This window comes from Rhincodon typus, chromosome 2 (genome assembly GCF_021869965.1).
Source record: "Rhincodon typus isolate 14 chromosome 2, sRhiTyp1.1, whole genome shotgun sequence".
NCBI lineage: Eukaryota > Metazoa > Chordata > Chondrichthyes > Orectolobiformes > Rhincodontidae > Rhincodon > Rhincodon typus.
Genome location: NC_063333.1, coordinates 36,624,515 through 36,645,360, shown reverse-complemented (window position 1 = coordinate 36,645,360; position 20,846 = coordinate 36,624,515). Strand labels below are relative to the sequence as shown.

The 20,846-nt window shown below is 42.8% G+C and overlaps 1 protein-coding gene across 1 annotated transcript in view; it reads left to right on the top strand.

The window, feature by feature from the left end:
- gpr158a (G protein-coupled receptor 158a) overlaps window positions 1–20,846 on the top strand; it is a 529,808-nt gene that overhangs the window by 427,187 nt on the left and 81,775 nt on the right. Inside the window, exon 7 of the mRNA XM_048614342.1 lies at window positions 10,718–10,956. Coding sequence (XP_048470299.1) covers window positions 10,718–10,956 — 239 coding nt within the window. The remainder of the gene's footprint in view (window positions 1–10,717; window positions 10,957–20,846) is intronic.

Genomic DNA, 20,846 nt, shown 5'->3' with positions numbered 1-20,846 from the left:
AATCCTGTGCAAAAATTATAACATTTCTCCTTACTGTTACTGAAGCATTCTCATCCCAGACTGATAACTATTCCAGAAGTGTTATAGCACCTTAATTAGCAGCTTCCAGAAACAGTCTTTTATATCATGATAGGACGAGCTTTTATTCCTGATGTCAATTAACCCTTTCAGATACTGCCTTAGACAAGAGATAAATAAACGCTGTGGGGTTTTAAAATCTCAGCTATTTGAAGCCAATTTCACCCTGTGAAAGTCAGGAAACTTTGAACTGTTTTCTGCAACGATTTAAATGACTTCCATCATTGATGGAACATTTCTAAGTGAGTCAGACTCATGAAGCCCTTTGTTATCTCTGTTGTTTCAAATATAGCAAAAAGTCACCTTGGAAGAATAGTTGGTCCTTATAACTCACATCACAGAGCTCTTAACCACAGAACTGTCAATCAAAAGGGGATGTCCAAAGAGTCTTCAGATTCTGTTTTCAGTCATTCAATCATTTTCAGGACCCATCAGGCTGTATGTGTGATTATGTATGTTGAGACAACCATCAAGATGATGGACCATTGAAAACTTGGTAGTATAATACACACAATGTAGCGTAAAATTGAACCCAGTAATTCACATCAACTCCTCTATCACCTGTTTAACCATGAAAATTCTCTTACTTGTTCAATGATACAGCAGTAAAACCTCTCTCTTACTTGTCTTGTGCCTCCAAAACCCACGTATTTTATGACGGCGTGGCAGAAGGAAGACCAAAGGCAATTTCTTTGCATAGCAAGAAGCTGCACTATTGTTTACTCAATAGACCCCTCGCATGGTGCTTTGCCTTTGTTTTCACAGATTTCTGTGAAATCCTATAGAGGTATTGAAGCATACAGACAATTTTCTGATTTGTAACATGACGTATACTGGTTCACAGAGGGTGCAGAACAGAGTAGGAGGTGCAGACCCTTAATGCTAGTTATCTGCTTTCTTTAGTGCACAACACACATTTGTAATGGAACGTTTTTATTGGATCAGCATTATATGGCCATTTTTCTGAGGAATAGATCTGAGTTAATGATATTTTGATGAAAACCCTTACAGAAATGTGTATTCACCTGTATTTTTACAAAATATAAATTACTTTGTCAGTGGACTAATGAGTTTTACATCAATATACAGGATATTGTGGAACCTCATGAGAGGTATAGACAGGGTGGATAGCAAGAAGCTTTTTCCCAGAGTAGGGGACTCAATTACTAGGGGTCACGATTTCAAGGTGAGAGGGGAAAAGTTTAAGGGAGATATGCGTGGAAAGTTCTTTACGCAGAGGGTGGTGGGTGCCTGGAACGCGTTGCCAGCGGAGGTGGTAGATGCGGCCACAATAGCGTCATTTAAGATGTATCTAGACAGATACATGAATGGGCAGGGAGCAGAGGGATACAGATCCTTGGAAAATATGCGACAGGCTTAGATAGAGGATCTGGATCGGCGCAGGCTTGGAGGGCCAAAGGGCCTGTTCCTGTGCTGTAATTTTCTTTGTTCTTTGTTCTTTGTTGAACCATCTAGACAACAGGCTGCCTTAGATCTGGTAATGTGTAATGAGACCCTTTGAGCCTGCTCCGCCATTCTTCACGATCATGGCTGATCGTCCAACTCAATAGCCTGATCCTGCTTTCTCCCCGTAACCTTTTTGATCCCATTTGCTCCCAGTGCTATATCTAGTTGCCTCTTGAACACAATCAATGTTTTGGCATCAGCTACTTCCCGTGGTACTGAATTCCACAGGCTCACCACTCTTTGGGTGAAGAAATGTCTCCTCATGTCCGTCCTAAATCATCTATCCTGAATCTTCAGACTGTGACCCCTGGTTCTGGACACACCCACCATCAGGAACATCCTCCCTGCATCTACCCTGTTAGAAGTTTATAAGTCCCTGCCACCTACCTGTCCACCTACAAACAATCTCACATTTGCAGGGGTGAGGGAAGCATTGAGTAGCTCACCTGCCCACCCATCCCTGGACCTATTAATGGTTACGTTGTCACATTAATCACACATGTACCACATTAGTCACAAAGGGGTGCCAACTTATACTGAGATGAGGAAGAATTTATTATCTCAGATGGTTATGAGTCTTTGGATTTCCTTGCCACAGAGAGCTGTGGGGGCAGTTTATTCCTGTTCCTATTTCTTATGGTCTCATTAATGGTCACGCTGCCCCTGTTACTTATTTACCTGTCAGTGGGAGACCCACACCATGAAGGAAACCTAGCACCAATAGCACTTGCTTTTAGCCATGTCTATAAAGTTTTAGCTTTCGATGCTCAAGCTGATGTCAGACAAGAGAATGGGGAGTGCTGACTTTGAGAGTTACCCTGCGTCCATCGAAGGCACCCCTTACCCACCCAAGGCCATAGTTCCCTTTAACTCTTCCCCCCTTCACATTGTCAAACCCATCCTTTCCCAAATCTCTTGACTCTCCTCAACGGGTCCAGCAAGTTCCATCAATGCCCAGAGATCCACCAATGCCCAGAGCTCACCTTCAGTTCAACCTTCACTAGATCCTCTTCATGGTGGCCTAGCTGTGGTCCCAGACACTGCTCAAACATGGAGCTGCAGGGACTGTGGTAGTGCCAGCAATATCTGTATGGCTGAGAGCTCTTCAAAACAGAACTTTCTCCATATATGAAGGTGGAAGTCTTGCCTTAAGCCACTGAATATTAAATGGCTGCAGGGCGTAAAGTAGGAGTATATTACATATTTGCAACAAGAACAGCTGCGGAGTGTATGTAAAAGGAACTATATCACTGCACTATCACTTCCCTTAGAACTGGAGCCTGTGCCTCTCAGGATGCAGATGCAAAGAAGTCTCGCTCCACCAGCACCCAGGACTGGAAATTCCACTACTGCAACCTATCCACAGGGACACCAAACCAGCCCAGGCCCGAAATCCGACCTCGCGGTGTGCTGCCCTGGGGAAGGTCCAGACACAACCAGAACTGTCTCACTTCCCTGCAGGAGCAGCAGACTCACAGCATCGACTCCCCGGACCATCAGGATGCAGGAAACCTACAAGGAAACGGGGAAACCGTGCTGGCCTGAAAGTGAGGCTGAAACTACGTGGTTTCAAGACCCCCCTCCCAGCATACTCCTGGTAAATGTCCAAAGTATTGAAAACAAAATGGATAAACTCAAATCTAGACTTACCTACCAGAGGGAACTGAGAGACTGTTGTGTGCTCTGCTTCACGGAGACTTGGCTCACCCCTGCCAATCCTGACTGTGCCATACAAGCTGATGGGTTCTCCATACACTGCATGGACCCCATGGCATCCTCAGGAAAGGCGAAGGACCGTGGGGTATGCTTCCCGATGCTCGGATGTCGCGACCCTGGCAAGCCACTGCTCCCTGGACCGAGAATACCTTACAGTAAAATGCCATCCCTATTACCTACCAGGAGAGTTCACCCTCGCCGTCCTGACAACAGTCTACATACCACCCTACACGGATGTGACGAATGCCCTGGATGTGATTTACACAGCCACAAACACACTCGTGACAAAATTCCCTGAGGCCCCGTTCATTGCGGCCGGTGACTTCAACCAAGCCAACCTCAAGCAGGTGATGCCAAAATCCCACCAACACATCTCCTGCCCCATCAGGGCACTGAACATTCTGGACCACTGCTACACAGCCATCAAAGACACCTACCGCTTAAACCCCCACGCATGCTTCAGAAAATCCAACCACAGCGCTTTGTTCCTCCTCCCAGCTCACAAACAGAAGCTGAAACAGGAGAATCCTTCACAAAAAGTTGTACAGTACTGGTCCGAGGCAATGGAAGACCATCTCAGGGACTGCTTGCACTTGGTGGTCTAGACCGTGTTGAAGTGTTCAGCGGAAAACCTGGATGAGTATGTCACCACCGTCACTACTTCATTAGTAAATGCGCAGAGGACTGTGTACCAAAGAAGTCAATCCGAGTGTTCCCAACCGTAAACCTCGGATGAACCAGGAAATCCACTCCCTCCTGCTGATCAGACATGCAGCATTCAAGTTAGGTGACCCGGACCAATACAGAAAATCCAGATATGTTCTCCGCAAAGCCATCAGGGAGGCAAAGAGGCAGTACCGGACCAAGTTAGAGGCCCAGACCTACCAAACAGACTCCCTCTGTCTATGGCGAGGCCTAAACGACATTACAGGATACAAAATGAAAGAGTGTAAGATGGCGGACAATGACACATCCCTCCCTGACACACCCAATGTTTTCTATGTTAGGTTTGAGCAGAATACCACCGGCGTGGCGATGCCTGCCCCAACAGCCCCAGACACACCTGTTCCCTCTGTCACCGCTTCAGAACTCAGACCAGTTTTCCTGGGAGCCAACCCAAGGAAAGCAATGGGCCCGGACAGTGTCCCCGGCTGAGCACTCGGATCCTGTGCAGAGATAGTGATGGAGGTATTCACCGACATCTTCAACCTCTCCCTCCTACAAGTCCTCACCTGCTTCAAGAAGACCACCATCATCCCCGTACATAAGAAAACACGTGCAGTGTGCCTTAATGACTACAGCCCAATAGCTCTGACTTCAATAATCATGAAGTGCTTTGAGAGGTTGGTCATGGCCCACATCAACTCCAGTCTCCCAACCTGCCTCAATCCCCTACAGTTTGCCTACTGACATAACAGATCCACAGAGGAAGCCATATCCCTAGCCCTGCACTCATCCCTGGAACTTCTGGACAACAAAGAGACCGACATCAGATTCCTGCTCATTGACTACAGCTCCGCCTTCAACACCATTATTCCCTCCAGACTGATCTCAAAACTGTGTGATCTTGGTCTTGGCTCTGCCCTCTGTAATTGAATCCTCAGCTTTCTAACCCGTCGACTACAATCGGTGAAGACTGGTAACTGCACCTCCTCCACAATAACCCTAAACACGGGAGCCCCCCAAGGATGCATCCTCAGCCCCCTACTGCACTCCCTGTACACCCACAACTGTGTTGCCAAATTCCAAACAAACGCCTTCTACAAGTTCGCTGATAACACCACCGTAGTGGGACGGATATCTAACAACGACGAGTCAAACCACAGAAGGGAGATAGAGGGCCTGGTGACGTGAAAACAATCTATTTCTCAACATCGGCAAAACTGAAAAACTGATCATTGACTTCAGAAAGAAAGGAGGGGAACACACCCCCAACTACATCAATGGAACTGAGGTTGAGAGGGTGAAGAGCATCAAGTTCCTCGGAGTGACGATAACCGACAACCTGTCCTGGATTCCCCATGTAAGGCACAACAACATCTCTTCTTCGCCTGGCGGCTCAGGAAATTTACCATGTCCATAAGGTCCCTCACCAACTTCTACAGATGCACCATTGAAAGCATACTGTCCAGGTGCATAACAGCCTGGTATGGAAACTGCTCTGCCCAGGACTGTAAGAAACTGCAGAAGGTGGTGTGCACAGCCCAGACCATCATGGAAGCCAATCTTCCGTCCATGGACACTATTTACGCAGCTGGCTGCCATGGAAAGGCGGCCAATATCATCAGACACATCACAGCCCGGTAATGACCTCCTACAATCTCTTCCGTCAGGCAGAATATACAGAAGCCTAAACTCATGCACCAGCTGGTCCAGGAACAGCTTCTTTCCGCCCGTTATCAGACTGTTGAATGGATTCTAGCCTCAAACAATGTAACCTGCAATGTAATCTGTATGCCTCCATGTCTTTTTGATCTGTAAATCCTTTGCTTGCTGTGATCTGCCTGTACCACTTGTAAACAAAGCTTTTCACTGTATTTCGGTATATGTGACAATAAAATCAATCAATCAATCAGTCAATTAATCAAAAAAAGATGCATGGCCTCTCTTACCATGCCTTATAAATAAAGTTTGTTAAAGTTCACACATATAAGTGTGAATTATATTTACTACATGGGACAAATTACATCACTACTGACTCTTCACTTGGTCCGTCTGTTGGAACTATCCTTCCTCAAAAGTTAAAATAAATTGCTTATTTTTATGTTGGCAAACTGTAACTAGTGGAGTGCTGCAGGAATCAGTACTGGTACATCAACTATTTGCTGTTCTGAGGAAGGGTCACTGGACCCGAAACGTTAACTCTGTTTTCTCCTCCACAGATGCTGCCAGACCTGCTGAGCTTTTCCAGCAACTTTGTTTTTGTTCTCAACTATTTACACCCTGTTTTAATTACTTGGATGGAGGGATCAATTATTGTGGCAAAATTTTGTTACAGTAGAACGTTAGGTGTGAAAGCAAGTTGTTAACAGGGCACAAAGAATCCACAGAAGCATATAGATAGCTTAAGTCGGTGAGGTATTGACCAATAGTTGAAACTAGCTTTTTCATATTGCAGCAATGCAGTTGTATCACAAAGAACAAAGAGCAGTACAGCACAGGAACAGGCCCTTTAGCCCACCAAATCTGCACTGACCCATGATGCCTTTCTAATGTGGTGTTCTCCACCAGCACGATGCTGCCATCAAGCTAAAAAGATGTTCAGTCAGACAAACAGTTAAGTGATGCGGTGAATGGGTTCAGTTCTGGTGTGATGCTAGACATGTAGGCTGTGTGCCCCAAAGGTTGATGGATCAGGCAAGGAAGCGACTGCGTTTGAACATTATCAACTATCAGTCTGATGACATGAGGAGAACAGTGAGTTCAAGATCAATCATAGTGGTATTTTGGGCTTTCAATTGGAACTTTTCTCCTAACTTTGTGACTATTTAAAATATAATGCTCCTTCCAGTTTCCTCCGATTTCAGTTATTTTCAGGAGTTGCAGGAATGCTCCTTCCTTCTGGTCTTTAACTTTCTTAGACAAGTAAACAGACTGGAGCGTTGATTCTGGGCCTCTGTGGAAGCCAGGGCCTGGGAAATGGAGCTGCACAGGGTGCTTATCACTGTGGCCCTTCTGTTTGCGAGGCTTGGGCAGCACCACCCTTCTCTCAAGTGGCCTCAAGTTTACAAGTGCATGGTGGACACTACAGTCTTGAACAAAGTTCCATTGCTCAAGATCGGATTACCTTGGAGTGAACACTCATGTCCATATGACTGTTTTGCCATTACAGTCACTTGCATTCTGGGTGATGTTCCCACATCCACCTGAGGCTACACACTAGGCCTACCAGAGGGGGGCTGGTCCACTAGAGGTTTCACAGGATGTTTTCAGTGTACACTTTCCCTCATGGTCAATTGAAAGTGCTTTACCTGAGCTAGGCATACGATGCAGGTGAGCTCGTGAGATTTTACGCACCGTATTCCATTTGCAGCGAGATGCTCTGTCTTCACAGACCCGAGTGTCAAACCTGGGTTCCATTCTCATTCCCTATGTTTGGACTTGCTGAGGTGACTTGATGAACTCAGAGGGAACCAGATGGCAGCAAAAGCAACAGCAAGCTTTCTTTTTTATTTATTCATTGACAGGAATGGGATATCACTGGCTAGACCAGCATTTATTGTCCATCCCTAATTGCCCAGTTAGCAGTTAAGAGTCAACCACATTTTTGTGAGTCTGGAGTCACATGTTGGCCAGGCCAAATAAGGACAGTGGTTTCCTTTCTAAAGGAAATTAGTGAACCAGGTGGGATTTTTCCAACAATGGCTTTAGACTTTTAATTCCAGACTTTTTTTATTAAATTCAAATTCCACCATCTGCCTTGATGGAATTCAAACCCGGCTTCTCAAAACATTACCTGATTTCTGGATTAATAGTCGAGTGATAATATCACTGCTCATGGAAACCAATTGTCTGATTCTCAGATCACAGCGAGAACATTTCTTATGTTGCTCATGCAGTTTGATCACACAGCGCTGTCAGACCTACCATTTAGGAGAAATTGTGCCTAAAGGCATGAAATACATCTTTAGATTGGCACACAGAGAATGAAACTGATTACTAATCTTTCTGCTACACATCTCTGAATTAACTCTCTAGACCTGGAGTGAAACAATGTCTGTTTTTGGTAGTAGAAGGTATTAGGTAGGACAAGGAGGCAGGAGAACCAAAGGAGGGCAAAGGCTTTTTTCACATGTATTTTCTGATCTATTCTTTGGGTCACCCTTGGAGAAGAGTTGAGAGTCTTCAGTTGAGTTTTCTGTGGATGAAAGGAAGGTAAAACTGCCAAAAGTGCAGTTACATTGATTTATTCTTGGGATAGAGGCATTGAAAGCAAGGCTATCATTTATTGGTCATCCATGGTCTGGAAAGTGATTTCAAAGTCATTGTGGTGCACAGAGATATACGATTGGAATTGGGTGACGTGGCGGTTTGCTTTCTACTGAAACGAGATATCAACTTATATACTACTGTGTTTCCATAGACCACACAAAAAGACTGTTAAAATAACTACATTGGTGTGGGATTGGAGTTACGTATAGATCCAGATCAGGTAAGGTTGTCAAGTTTCTTTCTCTGAAGGATAGCAGTGTATTTTAAAGGCAATGTAGCATCCTGATGGTCTTTGTCTCCTGATTCTTTTTATACAGGAGTTTTAAGTACTCCAGTACTTATGGGGAGGCAATGGCCTAGTGGTATTATTGCTGGACTGTTAATCTAGAGACCCAGATAATGTTCTGGGGACCCAGGGTCAAATCCTGCCATGGCAGATGGTGGTATTTGAATTCAATAAAAAATACCTGGAATCAACAGTCTAATGATGACCATGAATCCTTTGTCGATTGTCAGGAAAAACGCATCTGGTTCACTAATGTCCTTTAGGGAAGGAAACTGCCATCCTTACCTGGTCTGGCCTACATGTGACTCCAGACCCACAGCAATGTGGTTGACTCTGAACTTCCCTCTGGGCAATTAGGGATGGGCAATAAATGCTGCTTGGCCAGTGATGCCCTCATCCCATGAATGAATAAAGAAAAAAAAGCTAACGGGTGAAATTTAGATTCCAGTCTTGTGGATTACAAAGTCTGCATGTATGAATAGCAATAGCACGTTACTGCAGGTGAATTAGTTGGTGCTAATTTAATAGAATGTTTGTTATTTTTTAACTTTAGAATCAAAAGCAGGAGTTATGTGTCAATAGAAAGTGTCCCTGTTACTTCAAGGTTTTCTCATTTGTACATTGTTTATGCTGCATGTGAGGTTCACCACAGCAGATGGTGGGATTTGAATTCAATAAAAGATCCAGAATTAAGAAACTATCCATGACCATGGATCCATTGTCAATTGTTGGAAAAACCCATCTGCTTCACTAATGTCCTTTAGGGAAGGAAACTGATTATACTTCTCAATTCTGCTCACCAGAAGTATATGAAGGATAAGGGGCAGCATGCGTATTGTAGATTTGGAAAGGAGCTAGGAAATAATAGAAGCACACTTTCCTTGTCCCTATAAAGCCTGCTCTATATTTAGCGGTAGATGATGTTCTGATTTCTCTTTCCTATTTGTGAGGTAGCAGTCAATTTCCACTGTGTGCCACAGAGCAGCAAAATGATTAACATCAGGAACTCACTGAATGGGAAATGTTTTCAGTGTAAAATTGCCAACAATGCCAAATGTTCACAAAAAAATCATGCAACTATGATCGAGGAGCAAATTACTGCAGAGGCTGGAATCTGTACTGAAAACAACAAATGCTGGAGAGCACAGCAGGTAAGGCAGCATCCATGGAGAGAACAAGCTAATGTTTCAAGTCTAGATGACTCCTCATCAGAGCTGATGAGGCTCTGATCGGCTCTGAAGAGTCATCTCGACTTGAAACATTAGCTTGTTCTCTCCATGGATTCTGCCTTACCTGCTGTGATCTCCAGCATTTGTTGTTTTCGTGCAACTATGATCACCTTTCTATTTGTTTTTTTCTGGTTCTTTCTGTGCTGTAACTTTTCTGTTGTTTTATATTTCTATGGTTTCCTAAATTCTGATTGAGTTTATGAGACTCTGTTTCTTCAGAGGAAGAGTTGGCTGCAAAATGGGTAGGACATTATGATGGAGACAGGGGTCTGAGTCCGCCATGTGGAGAGCCAGGAAAACGTCCAGCATTGCACTTTTTGGGCAATGCGTGCTGCATCATTTTCACTAAAACACTTGACAGACCAGTGGCTGACTTCCCTCAGGATAAATGACCTCAGGGATGCAAATCCCACCTTCTGAGAGTTGCTGGCCAATCAGAGGCTGGCAGCCCCTCTGTACTCAGCGGTGCCACTCTGAAGTTAGTGGCTGCTGCAGGTAATTGATCCATCTGAGCAAGATTCCTAAATCGGGATGGAGACAGGAAGGTGGCTGGTACCTATCCATCACGCTGCTGCTTAATTAATTGATCCCCACCCATCTCCCACATCACCACCACCAAACCTGGCATGGGGAGGACAAAGGGTTCTGCTCACTTTTGCAGCTGAACTAGAATGACTGTATTAAAATAATTCCAAGTGTTCAGACAAATACTAAGTGCTTCATGAATCATGACAACTATTTTAATTGTGTGAGTGAAGGTCTACACTCCCTACTCATTATAGGCCAAAACAATGGAAAATGAATCAAAATGACACTAAAGGAAAAGGGTGCTATAGAGTTGTAGTAATAGTCCATTAACTTACTTGCAAATAATTTGACACAGTGGAATTTCTTTCACTCTTTTCACCATGTTCAATGCATGTGAGTTCACTGCTAATTGGCTTTGTTACTGCTAGTGAGCTAATGTTAATTGGAATGAGCACTGATTTTATCCATTCTTAAATTGCAGAGTTTTGAAGGTTTTCCTGTCACGGACTGCACAACGAGTCCCTTACATGACCAGCTGGAGAGTGGTGAGGATGTTGGGAATCATTCTGCTGATAGTCTGCTGGTTCCTAATCTCATGGACAAATGCTGTGTGTGAGAATTTAGACAGGAATGTTTCATTAATTGTCCAGGGACAAACTGCAGATGGCCTGAAGTTCAATATGTGTCTGCTGGACCGCTGGGACTACATGATGGCCATTGGTAGGTCCGAATTTGAATACAAAGTACTCATAAAGTATCTCATTGTGCTAGAACCTCTCAAACTCTGGTTTGCTCACACATAATGCACTCGTGCATATACATAAAACTTTACATATGCATGCATAAGAATTACATGCAATATCAAAAAATAATTATTCTTAACAATGATCTGAAGGCTACAAATATCTAAGACATAATGGAATTACTTTGTTGCTGTAAATCTGTCTTCATTGTATTTAAGTGATATTTGTCTAGCCACACACATTTCCATTAGTGTGGTAATGATTCCATCTGTGACTTGGTGCCTGCTGTAAACAAACTAGAAAACATAATCGAATTCACTGCAGCTGGACAACAGGCAGGAGTTTATTTGATTTCTAATGGGCTGTGCCTGGGTTTCAATGAATAGGCCAATTAACAGAACACCAAACAGACCTTTCCAGGCTGCAGTGGATTGAGAGGACTGGGAAATAGCAGCCAGCCACCTGGAGAAACACTGCTATCTTTGTGGATGTTTCTCGGGAGCAGGCCAGATGTAGATTGGCCGTATGCTACAGCAGGACTACGGATGGGGCTGGTGGGAAGCTCCCAATTAAGGGCAATGTTTAAGCTCATTTGCATTTCTCCAATGGCAGAGTGGCCCTACCACCACATGGCGAGGGCTACAAGCTCAACAAAGGCAGCCTCCCTCTGGTGGCTTACAGGGCTTTCAGAGCCCAAGGCTCCCGGTCTCTTTGGTGGGTCTTCAGCAGGAGGGGAAAGGCCTTCTGCACTGCCCTGACAATCCTTCAGAAGGGCTTCTCCTCAGTACTGCAGTAGCTTCCTGCTCGGCTATTATAGTATAACCTCATACTTCTAAGGAGGCCTCCACCTTGAGGCATCCTTATGGCTCACAGTTTTAGAAAGGTTGTCCTTGCTCAGAAACATTTCCAACTTCTCATTTTGAACGAGTGTATTCCCATGGGCCAAGCCACATGCTGATATCTCAACTGGAGAACTCTGGAAACCACAAAATATGTGAGCTACTGAATGAACTTTGGGTGTTTGGGAAACCCCAGCAGAAATACACTTCTTTAACGCTAGGATTCTAGAGCTGTGCCTATAAATTTTAATTTAAACATTTAGTTCATAGATGCTGACTTGTGAAAAGGTAGAAATCAATGCAACTCATTTGTGAAGATTGATTCCAGCAGTGAAAAATGTGTTCATTGCAGCATTACACTGTGTTGTACAGCTCGTGCTTGTTTGTTTAATGTTATAGTCCTGCATGAAACTCGTAAGGCTGAATGTAGAAATACTTCAGGGATGTACTATCTTTATCTGCACTTATAATAAATATGAAAACTGTAGAAAGAAATCATTCTTTCGCTAAGGTATATTGGAAGTATATAAAGGTTTATAAAATCATAAGAGGTATAGATAGGGTTAATGGTGGGCCTCTTTTCCCGAGGATGGGGGATTTCAGGACTGATGGCATATTTTTAAGGTGAGAGGAGAAAGATTCAAAAAATATATGAGGGGCAATTTTTTACACAGAGGGTGGTTCATGTGTGGAACGAACTTCCTGAGGAAGTGACGGATGTGGGCATGATTACAATGTTTAAAAGACACTTAGATAAGTCCATGAATAGGAGGGGTTCGGATTTATATGGGCCAGGAGCAGACAGGTGGGACTAGTTTAGTTTGGGATAATGCTCAGCATGGACTGGTTGAACTGAATGGTCTGTTTCTTTGCTGTATGACTCTATGACTCTAAGCTATTTATAATGAATTCACTTGCCTTCTGCAGATTTCCACCCCCCTCTTCTACCACAATGTCTTTGATCTACATCTCAAGGCTGTAATCCCCCACATTCCCCATCCCCATTCAGATTACCCTCAGCCCACACATTCATCCTCAGCGCAGGTTTAACTACTGCTATGACCTTCATTGGTGAGCTCCCCACCAGACTGAACCAGCCAGTCAATCCTGAGCTGGCCTCAAGGTAGAAAACCATCAGTAACTATGACTAGACCTCCACAGTGTGTGAGTGAATCCTGAACTGAGTGTTCCTCAAGACTTTATGATCAAACTGTTCCCTGTTCTAAACTCGCACCCCTTTCTTACATCTCACTTTCCTCCTTGAACACACTATGTAAAACCTCTGGCCAAGCATTTGGTCATCTAACCTAAAACGTGGCTCAATCTCGTGCTTTGTTTTATAAGTGCCTGTGAAGCCTCTTAACTTGTTTCATTATGTTCAATATACTGCATAAATGTATGTTATAGGTGTTCAAAATAAAGAATGACTTTTGTGGAGTAATATACAAATACTGATTTCCAAAGGCCAACAGATTGGTAATGAAGGACAAAGACTTAAAGTAATTGACAGAAATGCAGAGGCAACACAGGGAGCATCAAGTTATTGTGATTTGGAATGCATTGCCTGAAAGAGGGATGGAAGGAAATTCAGTCTTAACTTTTGAAGAGAATTGAGTAAATACTTTAAAGAAGAATTTTCAGGGTTTTGTAAAAAGCAAATGGAAGATTAATTAGTTAGTTCCATCAAAGACTCGCCACAGTCAGGATGAGCCTTCTATACTGTATCATTCAATAAATCTGCTGAATAAATGCTCATTCAATTTATTAGAAATTCAGCAGCACTAACGAATTTCTGTTGGATTTCTAGACTTGGATCAACATTTTTTTAAAAGCTTCAGTACATCAAAAGTTACAAAAAAGAAAATACAACAACGGAAAAGGCAAAGTGGCCCAAAAGGCCACATCCAGTTTAGCCAAAGGTTGAAACAAAATCAGAAATTGCTAGAAAATCTCAGAAGGTCAGGCAGGACTAATGAAGGGTTACTGGACCCGAAACGTTAAAGTTGCTTTCTGTCTACAGATGCTGCTTGACCTGCTTAGTTTCTCCAGCAATTTTGATTTTGTTTCTGATTTCCAGCATCCGCAATTCTTTGTTTTTTTGGTTAGCCAAAGGTTGACTCACTTGACCTCCTGAGAGAGACAAGCAATCATAGGTAATCTTTAAGGAAAATGAATCTGCCTGAAATTTCTACCTCGCCACTTATCATCTCTGAACAGCAAAGTTGCCACGGTGCTACATCAATATTTTGAACAGCACATAGACCATGATATTCAGCAAAGATGGGATCATCTCTGTTTCTGAGATAGTAGGAACTGCCGATGATGGAGTCTGAGATAACAAGGTGCAGAGCTGGATGAACACAGCAGGCCAAGCAGCATCAGAGGAGCAGGAAGGCTGACGTTTCAGGCCTAGACCCTTCTTCAGAAAGTTCAGAATGCTGTCCGGGGTGCTGTATTCATCCAGCTCTACACCTTGTTATCTCATCTCTGTTTCTCCTATTTCTGCTACCTTTCAATTGTGTTCTTCACCAGATATATATCTTGCATTTTTATCCAAAGACTAAAAAAGGTGACACTAACAGTGTAATTGATATGAGCCATTTTTTATGGGTGTCTATTCTGCAGATCCCTGCCCTATGTGGGAAATATAGTTTCCACCCTTCCCATTTGTATTCAGTTTGAGGAGAAACTCAACAGTAAGCAGGACAAAGGAACCAACTTGTTTGGCACTCATTAAGGACCTTAAAAAATTCTGTCTCTCACCACGCACACAGGCGCGCACAGACACACACTGTCTTTCCCACACACAGTCCCACACACAGTCTCACGCACGCACACTCACGCATACACATGCATGCACACACGCACTCTGTCACACACACGCACTCACACTCTCATACACTCATACACTCTCTCAAACCCATGCACACACTCACACTCTCGCACATGCACACACTCTCTTTCACACACACACACACACACACACACACACTCTCTCTCTCCTATACACATACACACACTCTCTCTCTCTCCTATACACACACACACACATTCTCTCTCTCCTATACACATACACACACACTCTCTCTCTCTCTCTCCTATATACACACACACAGACACACACACATAGAGTTGCAGGTGTACTTGCACCACTTGAATTGCACTGATTCAAGTAGGCAGCTCAGCACCGCCTTCTCAAGGGCAATAAATGCTGACTTAACCATATGTCATGAAACAATAAAATAAGTTACCACTTATGCAAAAATAAGTTACCAATATCTACATAATCCCTGTACTGATCATTTTAATCAGAATGGCCACAAGTTTCCTTGGAGCTGCTAATGCTCCACTGCTGTAATCTCAGTGAAAGAATAGCACAAGTCTGACTTACATTTGTAAGTGGGGTACTCATTACACTCCCACTGGAGCCCATTTGGCCGCTCAAGTCTGCTCCACCATTTAACACAATAATGGCTGATCTGACTGTAACCACAAATCCACATTCCTGCCTACACTCAATAACCTTCCACCCTTGTGCTTGACAAGAATCTATCCATTTCTGCCTTAAAAATATTCAGATATTGCTTGCTGTGTTATTTCAGCGAGCTCCAAAATCAGTTTATAATTTTCTGAATAAATTAATAGTATCTTATTTCAACTTAAAGACCGACAGATGAAAAAATTGACAAGTTTTTTTAATGATTAGTTACTTACAATAGTTTGTAAATAAACATATCCAAATTCTCTTTTTTTCTAAGCTAAAAAACAACTCTGGCAAATATCTGTGTTCCTTTACTCATGTACTACTTTATTTGCATCAAATCTAACTTGACCCAACCTCTGGATCTGTACGACAGTCTAAAATTTAGCTAAGGTTAAATCAAAAGCTAAATGGGGCTGTGCTAAAATAGTTGGAGGCCCCAAGGACTACCATGTTGTTTCTCAAGGAGGTTGCAATGAGATGCTGATGCCTATCACACCTCCGTCTACTGTTCACCAACTGAAAAGACAGGGAATTGAATGAGAGCAATGGACTGGGAGGAAGTATAAGTGATTAGGGGAGCTGCAGGAACCACTGAGGATTGCATTTTTCCCGGATACACAATGTCATCTGCAGACCTCAGTGATTCTTCTATCTCCCACACTACCATATATCCCAGCATCTGAAAGCTGGAAGAAAATAATAACAAAGACACAGAGGACAAAGGCAGAATTAAGAAGGGTTGGGGGAAGAGCAGTTGCAAAGAAGAGAAAGGGAAAAATAAAAACAGAAGAAAAAAGAAAGAATTAGAAAAACAACATCAGAGATAGTTATGAGAAAGACCATATACAATGATTTCCCATGCACAGTGTCACATCTCCAACATAACTTATTGGCTACTGACATTTTTCCTTGAGATTGACTTCTGTTTCACATTTTAGTTAAGAGTGAACTTTCTGAAGGCTGTAAGGGCATCAATAGATTTCAACAGTAAATGTTCATTTATCAAATCACTGCTTCATCTGACTTTTCAACATGCTGTTTGCTCATTGGTTTTTTAAAATACTTTCTTTTATCGTAAAGTTAGTGGTGGGTATAAATATTTAAAAGGTTGAGGAGAAAAAGTATTAATAGGATTTTGATTAGCTTTAATAAATGCCCGTGTTCCTTGTGAGTAGGTGGTGGTAGGTTTTATCTTGAATTATTGCACTGTCTGCAGGTGATGATGTTCCCAGGATGCAGTTACAAAGGGAGCTCCATTATTTTGACTCACTGACCATGAAGAAGTAATTATATTTGTGCAAGTTAAGTTGATTTATGAATTGGAAGTGCTAATGCCCTGATGGTTTTAATTCTTTGTCCTTTTTGGTTTCTAGGGGTTGCTGGAAAGGAAGGTTCTGTAAATGAGTTGCAGCAGCACAATCCATACATGGTACATATGTAGCTACAGACAAGTGAAAGAGACTGATCTTTAGTGTAGTGGCAGGGATTTCAATTCAGTAGACTTCTTTGTCCTCCGTGGTATTAAGCCTCTTTCGTGTTGAAGCATTGAACCCACAAATGCTCTGATCCACAGATTCCCCCTTCTCCCAAGGCATGCCATCAACTACCTGACATAAAAACATTGCGGGTTCAGTAGCTTTGAGACATTTTAGAACAGAATTACAGAAGTTTTATAGTACAGGAGGCCAAATGGCCCACTATACCTGCATCAGCACTTCAAATTAGCATCCTTTCTTAATACCAATTTCCTGCATTTTCCCCACACCCTTCCACATTATTTTAATCCAAATAATCATTCAGTACCGTCTTGAATGTCATGTTTCCTGGCAGTGCATTTCAGATCCTAGCTACTCACTGAGTGAAAGCATTTCTCATATCACCATTGCTTCTTCTGCAAATCACTTAAATTCTGTGCCCTCCTGTACCTTTTACAAGCAGGAGCAATTTCTTCCTATTTACTCGATCCAGTCTCCTTGTGATTTTGAAAACCTCTATCAGACATCCTCTTAGCCTTCTTCTCTGCTAGGAGAACAGTCCCAACTTCTTCAACCTATCCTCATAACTAAAGATTCTAATTCTTGGAACCATTCATGTAGATCATTTCTGAACTCTCTCCACTGCATTCCCAACCTTCCTGTAAATTGGTGCCCAGAACTATACCCAATACTCTTGCTGAAATTTAACAAGTAACTTGCGTACGTTCAACATCGCTGCCTTGCTCCTGTACACTATGTGCCTATTGATAAAGAGAAGGATCCTGTATGCTCTATTATCTTTGCCTGACCTGCCATCTTCAATGGTCTGCACACATGTACATCCAGGTCCATCTGTTCCTGCAGCCTCCTTTCAATTGCACCATTATTTTATGTAGTCTTTCCAAGTTCATCCTAATGCATCACCTCACACTTCTCTGCATTAAACATATAATTCTTCCAAATTTTGCTGTCAGAAAATTTTGCAGTTGTCCCGCACATATATATTAATGATCTACATCCTTATCAAGAAAAGCAAAGGTCCCAATACAAGATGTCCTCTCTAACCATCTTGGAAAATAGTTATGTTCAGTATAATTGTTGCTGATTACTCACAAGTGTCAATGTCACATTACTACCAATAAGTGAGGTCAGCAGTTCCAACTGAATTGGTAAATAAAAACCAAAAGAACTGCGGATGCTGTAAATCAGGAACAAAAACAAAATTGCTGGAAAATCTCAGCAGGTCTGGCAGCATCTGTGGAGGAAAAAACAGAGTTAACGTTTCAATCCGGTGACTGCTCCTCAGAATGGAAGGGTCACCGGACCCGAAACGTTAACTCTGTTTTTTCCTTCGCAGATGTTGCCAGACCTGCTGAGCTTTTCCAGCAACTTTGTTTTTGTTCCAACTGAATTGGCGTTGGTCTTAATCTTTAACTTGAGGTGTCCCAGGCTTCATTTAAATTAAGACTGTTATATTTATAATGCAGCAGTATCTCCAAGCTATTAATTCCATAGACTCAATGAACTCTTTCGAGTCTACATTTTACATTGTCACACATCAAATATTAGAGTATTGTTGACATGAAGCACTGTAGACTCCCGACTAGCATCCAGCTAGATTGGATTGAAGATGGCAGGTCAGGCAAAGATAATAGAGCATACAGGATCCTTCTCTTTATCAGCTAGATTGGTTACCTGGTTGGGATAGTAATTTACAGAAGATGCTTTATAATTAATATGCTTCAAGAGCTTAACTTTTGAAGGATTTTGGAAAAGCAAATTTATTTCAAGTTTGGTGACATACCTAGAGTTGTTTCTTTAAAAGACCTCAATGAAAGTTTGCTGAACTGATTAGAATCTGTTTTTTTTTATTCTCAGACGTGGGCATTAGTGGCTGGCCAGCATTTATTGCTTGTCCTTAGTTGCCCTTGAGAAGGTGGTGAGCTGCCTTTTTGAATCACTGCAGTCCAAATGCTATAGATTGACCCACAATGCTGTTAGGGAGAGAATTCCAGGACATTGGCCCAGTGACAGTGAATGAATAGTGATATATTTCCAAGTCAGGATGGCGAGTGGCTTGGAGATAAGCTCACAGTAGGTGGTGTTCACATGCATCAGTTGTCCTTGTCCTTCTAGATGGAAGTGGTCCTGGGTTTGGAAGGTGCGTCTAAGCATTTTTGGTGATTTTCTGCAGACCATCTTGTAGATATTACGTACTGCTGCTACTGAGCTTTGGCAGTGGAGGGAATGGATGTTTATGAATGTGGTGTCAATCCAACAGACTGCTTTGTCCTGGATGGTGTCAAGCTTCTTGAGTGTTGTTGGGGTTGCACTCATCCAGGCAAGTGGGGAGTATTCCATCACACTCCTGACTTGTGCCTTGTAAATGATGGACAGACTTTGGGGAGTCAAGAGGTAAATTACTTGCTGCAGTATTTCTAGCCTGTGACATGATGTTGTAGCTACTATGTTCATGTGGTGAGTCAGTTTCAGTTTCTAATCAATTGTAACCCCAAGACGTTGATAGTGGGGGATTCAGTGATGGTAACACCATTGAATGTCAAGGAGCAGTGGTTAGATTGTCTCTTAATGGAGATGGTCATTGCCTGGATATTGTCCAATCTTGTTGCATTTGAACATGAACTGCTTCGGTATCTGAGAAGTCGTGAATGGTGCTGAACATTTGTGCAATCCTTGGCAAACATCCCCACTTCTGACCCTATGATAGAGGGAAGGTCATTGATAAAGCAGCTGAAGATGGTTGAGCCTTGGAACTACCATGAGGAACTCGTGCAGAAATGTCCTTGAACTAAGATGACTGACCTCCAACGATCACAACCATTGTCATATGTATGACTCCAACCAGCAGAGACTTTACCCCTGTCACCTATTGATTCCAGTTTTGCTGGGGCTCCTTGAAGCCACACTTGGTCGAATGTGGCCTTGATATCAAGGGCTGTCACTCTCACCTCATCCCCACCTTTAACAGGGCTTCCTAAAAATCACATGATTGATAACTGCTTGCTTTGTTGTGGATGCTGCTGGATCTGTTCGAGCAGTGAGTGGCTGGGAGAAGGTGCTTGTTTGGTCTGCTTTCTTTTACAGAGAAACCTGCTAAGAGCCAACTGAATTGGAGAAGGTTTGCTATGAATAAATTGTGCAGCTAATCTCTCCCATTTCTCAAAAGACAACATGATATTTATAAGTACGTTTGCAGATGGCATGAAGATTGGCTGCATGGCTAATAGTGAGGAAGAATGTTTTAGGTCATTGAAAGATATAGACGGGTTGTTTGGATGGGCAGATCAATGGCATATGGAAGTTAACCTGAAAACAAGAGACAAGGGAGTACTCAATGAATGGTAGGACACTAGGAAGCTCAGAGCAACATGCTTGTTGACAGATCCTGAAGGTAGGAGATCAGGTTCATAGGATGGTTAAGAAGGCGTACTGGACACACTTTTGTCCATGTGGCATAGATTATAACAGAAGGGAAGTTATGTTGGATCCATACAAAACTTTGGTTAGGCCAAAGCTGGAGTACTGTGTGCAGTTCTGCTCAACACACAATGGGAAGGATGTGATTGTGCTGGAGAGGGTGCAGAGAAGATTCACCAGGATGTTGCCTGCAATGGAGCATTTTAGCTATGAAGAGAGTGTGGATATGCTCAGAAACAAAATCAGAATTTGCTGGAAAAACTCAACAGGTCTAGTAGCATCTGTGAAAAGAAAGTAGAGTTAATGCAGTCATAGAGTAATACAGCATGGAAACAGGCCCTTCAGCTCAAACTGGACCATGCTGACCATGGTGCCCACTCAGCTATTTCCAATTGCCTGCATTTGGTCCATATCCCTCTAAATCCTTCCCATCCATGTACCTATCCAAATGTTTTTTAAATATTACTATTGTACCTGCCTCAACCACTTTCTCTGGCAACCCATTCCATACACACACTACTCTCTGTGTGAAGAAGTTGCCCCTCAGGTCCTTCTTAAATCTATCCCCGCTCACCTTAAACCTATGCCTTCTAGTTTTCAATTCCCCATTCCTGGGAAAAAATACTTCATG